We start from the raw sequence: 13,234 nt of genomic DNA, 5'->3' as shown, positions 1-13,234 counted from the left end.
TCGTCGTGCGCGAAGGAACACGAAGCTGAAAAAAAAAGAAGGTCAGATGATCTGTATTTGCCATTAATGATTTTTAAGAAGAGTCTCCGTTCATTGAGGATACGGCTATCAGCTAAAGTAGCAATGCCAAGAGGGGATCTAATCTTATTGTGGGAGAAGTTACGAAAAGGCAATTGGCGGTTGCGGACAATAAAGAGGAAAAAAATTCAATGGGCATTCTAGGAGCTTTAATGAAGAAGTTGGGGCCGTAGACCAGATTTGGCTGCAGTATTCTAGGACTGGAGAAACACAGGAAAGGAAGAAGGTGCGTAGAGAAATTAAGTCCAACACCTCACTGTGGCGATACATCATACTCACCAAAGTGGGTGGAAATGGATTTAATGTGCTCACGAAAGAGCAGCTTAGAGTCAAAAATAACCCCGAAATCCTTCTGAGACGTGACTGAAGGAATATGATGTCCAGATAATCGGTAATTCATACTCAGGATAGACTTGCGTGTGTGTGAATGGCAGGTTGCGTTTCTGTGAATGGTAGGATGGTAGACTTGGCTGGATTAATTTTCAGACTCCAAATCTCAGACCATTGGTCAATGCAAGAGCCTTCTGCAGAGCAAGGCAGTTTCTCGGGGAATCAATATGTTCAAAAATTTTGCAGTCATCTGCGTATAATAATATTTTACAATTGGTAGAGGAGATAATTTTAACCAGATCATCAATATACAAAGCAAACAGTAAAGGCCCGAGGACACTCCCTTGTGGAACTCCAGATGTAACCGGTGCCATCAAAGAACGCGACCCATTTACAATAGTGTGTTGTTGCTGGTTTCATAGGAAAGATGATAAGATAGAAAGAAAATTGCCATGGACATTATACCGATTCTCTAATTTGAAGAGCAGTAATTGATGGTTAATTTTGTCAAAAGCTTTGGCAAAATCAATGTAGCATACATCCAGCTGTGATAAAGTCTCGAAAGCGTCAATGCAATTTTTGTGCAAAATGGACAGATTTGTAACTGTAGATGATTCGGGAAGGAAACTATGCTATTCGTCAGATATTAAGGGAAAAGAGAAATACAACAGACGTTAATGAATGCTGCGCTCACAAATAGTTGATATAATTGGCAAAATTGAGATAGAACGGTATGATTCTACAGAATATTTCTTTCCGGATTTGAAGATTGGGAAAATGCTGAACAATTTTCCACACTAACGGAAAATGTGCCTTTGAAAAACATCTGTTAAAAATGATGGATAGGGGTACAGCCAAGGATGGGGCTGCATTTTTTAGGAACAATGCAGCCAGCTGCTCTGAACCAGTTACATGGTTGGTCTTATAGGATATCAACAATTTAAGACATTCATCGGGAGAAGTGGAAGGTGAGGAGAGAGAGTGGGAACTAACACAATTAATATAAAGAACAGAGGTATCCAAAAGTTGGTTAGAGTTGCAGGTGGATGAAAAGAACTTGGAAAAAAGGTCAGCACACCCAGGACCAACAGCAGTTTCATCACCAAAAGACATTTCCAAAGGCGTGGAAGCAGAATAACGCCTCGAGTTGATCATAGACCAGAACCGTTTTGGGTTGGAAACACATTCGGAGGAAATTGAGGATATATAGTTGTTAAAGTCTAACTTAGTTAGATAATTGGCATGGTGCCGAAGGTTTTTGAAAGTTTTTAATGTGCTGTGGTTAGGAAAATATCTGTACTGGTGCCAAGCACTTAGATTATTTTTTACAACAAAAACTGTCTCACTGGTCATCCAAAGTAGGAACCTTCTGGAACAGGTTTTCCGATGCGGAATGCAGTCCTTCAGGACACCTGCCAACCAGTCATAAAACATATCAAGGGATTCGTCCACAGAGCCTTCTTCCAAGAGGCACCATGGGAGGCAGATGAGGGTGTCATTTACATGAGCCCAATCCGTTCTTTTCCAGATGGGGGTTAGAGGACGTGGAGAAGGGGGCGGAGTAGACCTTGGTGTAGGGGTGGCCACCCGCTGGGTTCAAGCAAAATTTCTAGGGACTCGTGGTGGGAGCAGAAATAGTCGCCAGCAGGGCAAACTTTCAACTCAAGCAAGGATAAGACAAGATCCAGGACTACCAACCCTCGTAGGAACATATTGCATTGCTTGAGGCCCAGGCCATTAATGAAATGATCAACAAAAAACTCCTCAAGGCCAGATAAACTCTTAACATTCACAGGGTAGGACCAGTCAATGCCTAAATTAAAGTCACCTAAGAGAATAACTTCACCCACACTGAGGGCTAGTGACACAGAGTTGAAACACCGTTCCAAAGTGTTCTTCTCATCGGAAGGTGGTCGATAAAATGTACCAATTAATAGTCATCTCCCTACAGAAGACATTGTATTAAAGGAGAGAGTTACTTCGACGCATATTATCTCGGGGCCTAACTCCAAATCAGGGCGACGTAGCGCCAAGAAACGATTGTCAACGCCAAGAAGGACACCTGCACCACGCTTACCGACTCGATCACATCTGAAAATTTTATGAGAAGTGGATATAGATAATTCGCCATCAGAAACATTGTCGCAAAGCCACGTCTCCGTGAGGGATATCACATGGTGACTTCGTAGTTCATGAAAAAACGAGTCCATTGCCCCAAGCTTGTTTCTCAAACTACGTAAATTTTGGTAATATACACTCAACTTCGTTGCACACATTTTACGTAGAGAAAGGACGCAAAGAAACTAACACACCATTCATTGCATAACACTCAATTAGAACCTATGCACAAAATTTTTGGGATGGACTTGAAGTGACAATGGGAAAATACCGGAAGGGATGAAAAACGGTCGCCGGGGTGGAAGCAGGCCAAATCCCGGGAGCGACGAGTCACGTTGACCGAGAGTGTTGGGCCCGATTGAGAAGGGTGGCTAAAAAACACCAAAACCAGTATAAAGCACAGTAATAAAAAAATTGCATTAACAGCATTTCTGCAACTCATCCCAATAAAGTGAAACACTATCTGCGTTGGAAAAACACAAAACATAAACGAAGACGTTGTAACCACAGAAATAAAATAATACTGTGGAGAGACATGCACGCCTGGCTTGCCTTGCCACCATCTTGCTCTCGTAATTAGCAACCATATATTGACTATGTAGATAGCTTTGAAAATATTAAAATATCTCTTTTTCTGGCATTTACTCAATTCCACCTCGGGACATTCTTGTCAGTACCTGAAATTGCAAATGTTTGCATCCGGATTACATTGAGGACAATCATTTTAAAGAGTGACCTAATGGTACATATTTTCCCTATTCATGTACGCCTCCATTGGTTTCGTAAAACAAATACAGATAGAGATTAAATTGAAAGTCAATTTCAACCAATACTCACACTTTTTAATGCTAGACTAACGTTTTATATGTCAAATATTTTGCGCAGAATTTAGCCGCTCCTTCGGCTCTTAACGCCAAATCGGGTACTCCCGGGCCGTAGTTTTGGTCCGCTGATAGGTCCTGCATCTCCTCTTGCCCTAAATCTTTGTCTCGACTTCAGCAGCCGGAGACGAGGAAGCATTGTACCTGTGGTAAAACTTGCACGCCGTAATGGATTGTCACAAACTTCCAAAAAGTGTAAATATGGCCAATTTGTAGCTCTATTATATACATGTCAAAAGGCAGTGGTGCCAAATACATATCAAATAATACACAAATTGATATACTTCCAAACCAAAGTACATACCTGTTTCCAATGCATAATATAACCCACATATTTGTAAGCCATTACGCTATGCATTCCAACTTATTTCGAAGTCTGTGCAAATATTGTCTAATTTACACGATAATTAAATTCACCTACATCTATATTACTCTAGCAGAACATCCAATTATATCAGCAATCATGAAAAAAGTGGAATTATGTTATTAAGAGCCAAACGATTAACATAAACAACATCATTATAGATCACTCTACGCAGGATAAGGTGGGATGACACCAGAGTTTTATGGCGATTAAACGAATTTTGGGATTGTTAAGCTGAAAAGGCTATAGAGATAAGACTGGTAAATGAAATGTCTGGATACTGGATATCCGATCAGCAGCTCTTGGAATCGACCTCTGAAAAGAACATTGATTTCTAGAGCTTTTTTTACGCTGGTCCGTGGTCCTCCGCAACAAAAATCGGGAGTCAACAAATCCCGCCCCTCCTGATGCAGAGCTTCAACGGTGACCTCAAATATTCCTTAAGTAGCCTTGGGAATGGGTGACGAGTCGGAATACGAAAAGTCAGTGCTCATCGCGAGAGTGATGTCTGAGTGCAAGGAGGCATCGCGAGAATACATAGTTTCAGAAAATAATATCGGCAACCAGATCAGATCCCGAGCATCATTTCAACATCGCATTAATCATTTATATTCTTGTGACCATCGGCACTCCTTAGCATTGCAAATCGTCGTTGTTTTCGAACTGAATGTCCATCTTGCATATGACTGGTGGATGGAGAATACGGTGTAGATCCTCGCGAAAGGAAATGGTGAAGCAAGTAGAATTCCTTCCTCGTGGGGGATAGATGTGTAAAGGGACACGGCATCAACTGTTTCCATAAGGATGTCGCTGCCGTTGGGAATGTGGGAAAAATTATGAGTATCAAGAAAGTAATAAAAGCAATAATAAGAAAGTAATGAAAGAAGGGAGCAGCATTCCATGCCCACTTACAAGGTAATATATCATATTAGTATCTGGTAAAATTCAATTTTGTGTTTGTATCTGAAATAGTTTAACTAGTCTTAATTGATTGCATATAGATAGATAGAAGAAGGTAATACTTAGTTCACCGGGTCATCTAATCACTAATAAAACTGCCAACCTTCCCGAAAAGGGGTCCCATTGCTTCTGAGTTGTTGTGCAAGTCTAGTCACGTTGCGAAGTACTCACACCACACTTGTCAAACTTGCGTTGGAAGTGGTTGGTGGTGTTGCATCACACATCAATTACGCATTTCTTTATTGAGCGGCATGCGAAAAGGCATTTTCATGTTTTTCATCGTTGCGCGTGTTTCCAACGGGGAACGAGGTTACCTCGGAATGTGCTCTGGATATGATGTTTCGTAATAATCCGCACGCATTGTCGTCTGTCGGACCTTGTGCAAGGACTACCTTTCATCCTCTACTTTTTTCTTATGGCAAACATGAGTAATTATATTGTTGAGCAATAAATGTAAATCACATTTTCAGAATTTTAACTTTCTCTTCCTGCATTAACCTGTGGTTTTCTTCCGTATCCATAGGTTGCAGGTTCATTGCACTCTCGATTGCCATGGCCCTCTATCCATTGTGGTTCTCTGTGGCTGCTATTTTCTACCTGGGATTCCGCTTCATTTATCTCTACTACTGCAGTGCCAACCGACATAGTTACAGGTAAAGTAATGTTTTGCAAATTTAAATCATAAGAAAAGTCATAATCATTTAGTTTCTATTTCTTGTTCTACGGTCGATCCTTCATTAAGTGGTATGAATTATAAAATTTAGATTAGTGTTAGATGTAAAAATTTGAATTCAAATTTTGATAAAATTGACACGTCCTTTCCCTTGGTGAATATTTTTACCTTGAATAATCTAGGCAAACTATTTTTGTCCACCCATTGGTATCAAATTCGGTGTGGTTCAACAGGATTGAGGAGGTACTACATTTCCATCAAAATGGATTAAACCAACGAATGAAATAAAGCCTCTTGTCTCTTAGACCAATTATCGCTTCTTTCGTCGCGTGGTGTGGTCCTGAAACTGGAAATGAGCTAATATTGATCGTCAGATGCTATGGAAACTCTCATTAAGGCAAGCCATATTTAAAAGTTCATATAAATTACGAAGGAAATTACATTTTATAATCAAAATGCAAGAAGAGGTATTTCCGAAAAATAAATGAATTCCTTAAGGAATCGAGACCGAATGCTACTGGCTACCTTTTTCTCACAATATATTCACTTTGTTTTATAATATTCATGGCTATTTCCTTTCGTAGATGTCCACTGCCATGTTAAAAGATTTCAGTCAATGAAAAAAAAGAAAAGCGCTGCAAATGGCTACCATGGAATTTCACGCAGATAGAATGCATTCACCCCTACGGTTATTATTGCCGTTATTTCACCGTTTTCTTCCTTGTTTTTCTATAAGCGTTCACTACAACACCAGGGCTTCACTTTAAATACCTTTTGCTCAACATTTTGCTCATGGTGCGCTCGCTAAAGACCGTGCTTTCTACTGCTTCTTACAACTCTTTCCCTGCTTTACTACAACTGCCTCGTCTACAAACGGCACTTCAGTATACATTTAAAACTCATTTCTGCTATTTATACTCAACAATGGCCCTTCCGTTCACACAGGGGTACTTAATTATGAGTCGCACTCAAGAGTCAACTTTTTTATTCCACTTTTATTTGCGTATATTGTTGTGGTAACGTGTATATTTTATGGCAGTAATTCTAAATCGATGGAAAATTTAGATGAGTAGAGTAAATTAGCAGTTTAATGAGTTTTGCGGGTAAATAAAAAAAATGACGAATTTTAAAGAATTAGTTTTTGTTATTTTTGGCGAACATTGGAGTTATTTTTATGCTATTTTCGATTTTAATGCTACTACAGGTCATTTCATGTGGTACACACATTGGTCACTCACACTTATTTATTATCGCTATTAGTGCAATCTTATGCATTTGTGCTTGTTTGAAGAAAACTATGCCGTGCGCAATAGCAAATGAATAGGCAAGAGTTTGCCACTTTCATATGAACACTAGGAGGACGGGAGTTTCGCGCTACGTAGAAGGACGGCTAGGGGTCATTTGACCCCTAAAATGTATTTGGAATAAAACGCCTAATTTTCAACCAATATTCAGTTTAATCGTAATAATTGTTGAATAAGTTCATTAAAAACACTATATAACATTATTAAATATTATTTCCATCGTCAAAAGTTAATAACAATTATTTTAAAGAATCATGAATTGAACCGTACGTAGTACAGTGAGTCCTCGTTTAACGTTGTTGATTTGTTCCTGAAAAAGTCGACGTTAAGCGAAACAAAGTTAATCGATGCAGCGTTTCCCATAAGAAACAATGTAAAAAATTTAAATTGGTTCCTAGCCATGCTCCTAACAATCCATTTCTTCGTGAAGAATCCAGAATTTCCCGGGCGAGAATCCAAGGAGGCCAATTATCGGAGCCGTAACTTTAAGCACACTTCGTGACCAATCGGGAGACACCTGAATCAGGCCAAAATGAAAAAATCTGAATCTGACACTCGGAAGCACGAGGATGAAGGGCGAGTCAATTTTCGTGACGATATGAATTCTTTAACGCGGCGGAAATCGCGAGAAACATTCATTACCGATTATTCACTTCAGCATGATAACGATTCATTCGAAATGAAACGAATTTTCATAACGAAAAGGTTGGGAAGAAGGCATTATTAAATGAAATATAAAAACTAAAAAGAAAGTATTTTAATGGCGAAACATCGATATTTTCAGTAACAGAAGAAATTTTTATTGTAAAAACTCGACCTGCAAACCTAAAACTCGACCAATCTCTCCAGCAGTTGCATCTTATTCAATTCTTTTAATAATACCAAGTTTTTGTCCTAATGTCGCCGTTTTTTCTTCACGTCTGAAGAACCACCAGGATATCCACTCTTCTTCGTGGACATTGTTTTCGGTTGGCATCAGAAAAATATACGAATAATGGGTAAAGGAGGCGATAATTATTCACTCAGATGCATATTTAACATACGCTACCCACGCCAACTTTTTCTGTCGAACGAAAATTACCAATCGCATTAAAATAGTAATATTTACTATACATCAGATGCGCTTGCGTCCTATTTGCCATTCATTTTTTTCGCGGCGCATAATTTGAACAACGTTATCGCGAAGCAATAGCGACGTTAAATGATCAAGGGTTTCAATTTTTGGGCAACATTATCGTGAAACAACGTTAAATGGGACGACGTTAAACGAGGACATACTGTAGTTGATTGCAAATCAAATAATGAAAATACATACACTCAATACAAAAGTTGTGCTACATGTTCAAACAATAGGGGTACTGGGTTTACAAAATTTACATTAAAATTTTTAAAACTTATTACTTTGTTGTAAAACTCAGACAGGCAGTATTTTTTCAGCGCTGTTTCCACAAAATATTTTTTTGCGCTGAATGCGTTCATTGGAAGATTTATTCATCTACATCTTAATCTACTCACTAACCTGCAAGCCGCTTAAAAGCGTGTGGCAGGGGGTGTTAAGACACCAGCCATTTGCACATGAAAAGGAATTTGGAAAATGGAAAGGAAATTGGTGCAATGATTCAATTTGACGGTATTTGGCACCTTTTTCTTTTTTGTGCCCGTGGAGATATGGCTGTTGGATTTGGAGACGTGTAAATAAATTGATACATGTTATCCATCATGTCTACTCCCGCTTTGTTTTTATTATGAAATAGGATGGTCTCTGGTATTCTTTTATTCGTTTCGGAAATGGTGTCGCCTGAGATCATGCTGCTGAGTGAAAGTACATTATTGTTCTATTTTGCCTGATTCTACGTAAGAGTATGGCTTAAGGTATTTTTGAACACTCGCGTTGAATGGATTACATGGCTATTTTAGGGGTCATGGATATTTGTGCGTCACGCCTGATTTTTTCAGATCGTCCATGCAAGAGAAGTATTCCATTTTTTTATGACTTCCTGCCAGCTGGATGGATGGAAAATAATTGTTACAAGTTACATTTATTCCTGCATTCTTGTATTTTACGGTCACTTTAGTAACTATTTATTTCCCCAAAGCTTGATTTGATGGCATATCATCATCTTTGCCACAATGTGGAATTTCATTTGGGCTGTATTTTCATTTCACATCTGTCAAAACCCAGTACTCGATTCCAAATTTGTCTGGTTTATTTGGAAATTACCTCATAAAAGGACAGCTGCATTTTGTTGGATAGAGCTAAGCATTTGCTATCACGCCAAAGTCGCCATCGGATTCACTATCTTGGACTTCGTCGCTTCCATCACACGCAGATATTGATGGATTGGTCTTAATGTCCTTGAACTGATGTTTACGATTCACTTCTAGACTGATCTTCAATATTCCCTACAGCTATTTGAATCGCGACGATTCTCTTCTTATGATATATTTCTCGATTTCTTACTTTCTTCCTCAACTCGTTATTGATATGAATGCAAAAAAATCTGCAAACGAAAGCGCATTATGGTAGAATCTTCTCTAGTTTTATTGGAGCTATAGAGAGCTGGAGAGCATTAGAAATTCATACAAAAGGACAACATTTTCAGAAGTAACGCTAATTGCTGTTCGAAAGGCAGGGACTCAACCGCCAACCGTATCCTGATTCGTATCTTCCAGGAACTTGCAGTAATTCTTCTTCTCCGACCTACGTGCGGATTGCAAGGGTAGGATTTACAGTAGAGTTTTACAGTCCACCCAATTCCTCCGCTCTCTGAAAAAGAGACAGGATTTTTCCCCCGGAAGCAGCGTGCAGTCAACCCGCCCCAAACCCCGACGGGGTCAGGCGGCACAAATGCTGGACACACGGCAAAGGGGCCAGGTCAAGTGACCATGCCTTCAGACCAGAAAAATGAAAGTTATTCGTAAACCTGATGAGTCGATATTTAAAATAATGTCTCTAAGAGCTCTGAATCTTGGACGACGGAAAACAATACTTGGGATACGTGACGATTTTCCGGTGTGGGTAATATAATCATTGAACAATAAATAAAACAAAATTAAAATATCATAATTACATGAATTTACGCAAATCAAGGATTGAAAAGGTTTTTTCCCCCTTTGCTGCCCAAAAAATATCGAAAGATTGTGCACAACAAGTCGCTATACCTAGGTTTTCGAATACAGATAGGAGCCCTTGGGACGAAACTGGCATTGAACCGGGTACTTCCAGATTCAAAATAAAGCAAATCATCTACCACACTAGCCTCTTGCTGATTTTATGATACACATGGCACTCAAGTACCCACGGGCAAGAAAATAGCGCGAAAACTAGTTGTGGGTCAAGTTACCCCCAGCCGTCCTTCTAGGCATAACACGTCATAAAAATTTAAAACAAAACATTATTGTTGAATTTTCACTAATTTATCAAAATATAGACCAAAATGAACAAAGTCAAAAAGTTTCAAAATTAAAAAAAATATTTTAATAAGAGGAAAATAAATTTGAATTCTGAAAATGGGTCAAATGACCCCTGCCGTCGTTCTAGTGTTAAAATAAAACTTAATAATTTGCTCACAAAAACTTACTTATGGCATTTGAGTATTCCTGTTTTTCAGTCGATTCAATTTTTATATTCCTATGTCTAGAGCAGGGAACCGCACTATTCATATTTCATTAACTAGCATATGTACTATTTGTAGTTTTCTGAACTCCGTGAAGGTAGATGGTCGAAGGTTATTTTAATTTATATTTATTACATACAAATTAGAAATTACTTGTTGTGAGCATAGTGATTATTGCGCTGTGTGCAAGATTATGGCGGCCCCGTGGCATTTCATGCCCAGCAAGTTTTACATCTTTTCATAGAAAGTAGGGGTCGGAAAAAAAACTTGCACGTACATACTCAACGCACAGGCTCTTATTTTAAGTTGGTATGGCAATATGGGGTGCAATTAACAGCCTTCTCAGGTCACTTTTGTTTGTAAAATATTAGTTTACTTTTTTAAGGAATCCATACTCTTACTGAGCACTATCTATAAGGTAAAATTAATTGCTTTTAATCGTTTTGCGGGCCATTTCGAAATACCGTTAAGGGATATGTACGGGCCGTGGATTACCCACGCCTGGTCTTCAAAAATGAAGGTTGTATTGGTGGAGATGAAGCCTAGGCTACTGAAGTGTTACGTAGCTGCTGCTTAATTGGGCGAAATTGCCGGTTTGGTTATCGAAAACGTAAATTATTTCACCTTTTTTTGATTATTCTAATGTGTGAAGTATGACAATTTTAAGATCCACCAATCCCACTTCCATGTTTTTTCTAAAATGCTCACTGAAGAGTTTTTAAAGCGAGGCCTTCGTAATGGAACATGTACTAGAAAATCAAAATCGAAAGGCATATGCGCTAGTTGCATAAATTATGTTATTGCGATAGAAAGCTACGCGTAACTATATCTCATAAATGCAGAAGTGAAGGAAATGACGTCAAGTACTAAATTTTGGGGAACACTAAGTCCATTGTGGATTTCGTTTCCAATTTTTTCAAACTAAGAAATTCCAGAAAAATTTTTTTGAGGACCAACTTCTGAAAGAAATGAACGTCGACTAATGGAATTTTGGATCTCGATGTATGTAGCGAATCTCGATCATAAACGCACACCTATCACTAACCAAGCTTGTCAGGACAAGCCTGCAAGCTCGCGGCAAGCTTGAATCAAACCTCCTAGTTACGCTTTTTCAAACTTGTAGCAAACTTGTTGCATCAAACCTGCGGCAAACTTGTCACATCAAACCTGCAGCAAACTTGTCATGACAAGCCTGCAAGCTCGCGGCAAGCTTGAATCAAACCTCCTAGTTACGCTTTTTCAAACTTGTAGCAAACTTGTCGCATCAAACCTGCGGCAAACTTGTCACATCACACCTGCTGAAAAAGTGTAGTGTCACACCTGCTACATACTAGAAAAACTAGTTCCACACCTACCATTTCTGTAGTGACACTTGCTGAGGGAAAACTGCCTTAAAATTTCTGCTAAATAAAATGCTCTCCTAAATAATGATCAATTTACAGCAACAAAATTGAAGATTTTCCACTCTATCAATTGTTAGTCATTTCACATGCACAGAATTTGGGTGCTAGAATTATACAATAAAATGGGCAACAAATAAATGCTGAAGAGTTTATTTTTCTCATTATTTATGTACATGTTGAGGCAGCGGTGGACATACCAAAGATAGATATCTAGTCATCGATAGTTAATCATTATTAATGAAGTGAGTGAAATACTTACAAACTGAATAGGAAACATCTAAGACAGAAACACTTAAAAAAATTTATGACCCCCTAGGCCACACATGGTAATAACTAAATTACAGAAATCTTCAAAAGGTAAAAACATATTGCTCGAATTTTATCAAAACATTCAAAAGTATGCTGATTGGCTTTGAGGATTTAAAATTAAAACTTCATTCTTTTGAATTCTTGTTAAGTTATGGGAGTACAAGGCTGGGCATGGAACTTACATGGTTACATACTTATAGATCGTTACTGGTGAACTTATTAAGCAAAATTATTGTCTTCATCAGCCTGATCCTCAGTCTGTTTATCCTGCCAATCCCTGAAGAGAAAATAGTAATTACTCCATGTGAAATGATATATCATGTATCATTTGCTTAAATCAGGGAGGTAAATTGAGAAATTATTAACTAATATTCCAAAAAGAATAAGCAATCAGATTCAATAAATAAGATGTCCATATTGTACCCCCACATTCTCATAATGGCAGTAAATGATTCAACTTCCATGGAACATTATAGTGTATACCTATTGTAAGAGGGAATGGAAAATATGAAGAAAATGTCTGGGATGATCGAATTAATGTGGCAGGGAAATGAGAAGCGACTACTTACATTCTTATTTTCCTGACTTTAGCCAGGTTGAGCCAATTACTCAGACACCCTTTCAGCACCACATCTGATGCATCAGGGTAGACCCTTCTGCATACACCTATGAAATTATAAAAAAAAACATACTTAATGCGGTACGTTAAAAGTTCATTTCAATGATCAATTATTATAATAATCTTAGAATATCTTATTGGATGCACTCACGAAAAATAACAGGAGACACTGAAGTGCTATAAAATGATTTCTTAACCGAATTCTTCTGAAGTTTGCCCGTAAGGGAATACAGCTCTGCTACATAGTCATTCTAAGACGACGCAACATATTTTGTAGAAGTGTTCATTCATTTCTTCTACCAACTGCTACCAAACATTGCATCTAGAGATAAAAAAGATCAGATCAATTAAGAGTTAACAGCTTATAAAAGAATAACAAAAATCATGTTTATAGCCAGAAGAAAAATTCACCAAAAAATTAACACAATTGTCATGGTTAGTACGCACATGTAGTATGTGTGCAGAAGTGCATATGAAATAGCAAAAGTCCAATCATACCATAATTGTTTAATATTTCATTGGACAATAATCCATACGCACTTCAAAATTATGTTGTACTTGAGTATTTTTATAGCACT

The 13,234-nt window shown here is 38.2% G+C and overlaps 1 protein-coding gene across 3 annotated transcripts in view; it reads left to right on the top strand.

Moving 5' to 3' along the window:
- The first annotated feature begins 4,567 nt into the window (after positions 1-4,567).
- LOC124160172 (zinc finger protein 367-like) overlaps positions 4,568-13,234 on the top strand; it is a 105,380-nt gene continuing 96,713 nt past the window's right edge. Inside the window, exons 1-2 of one of the 3 annotated variants that reach the window (XM_046535934.1) lie at positions 4,568-4,686; positions 5,255-5,384. In XM_046535934.1, coding sequence (XP_046391890.1) covers positions 5,284-5,384 — 101 coding nt within the window. In that variant the 5' untranslated portion in view covers positions 4,568-4,686; positions 5,255-5,283. The remainder of the gene's footprint in view (positions 4,687-5,254; positions 5,385-13,234) is intronic. The other 2 variants (XR_006865104.1, XM_046535935.1) reach the window with 2 other exon arrangements.

Source organism: Ischnura elegans, chromosome 6 (assembly GCF_921293095.1).
Source record: "Ischnura elegans chromosome 6, ioIscEleg1.1, whole genome shotgun sequence".
NCBI lineage: Eukaryota > Metazoa > Arthropoda > Insecta > Odonata > Coenagrionidae > Ischnura > Ischnura elegans.
This window is presented reverse-complemented; position numbering and strand designations above follow the sequence as displayed.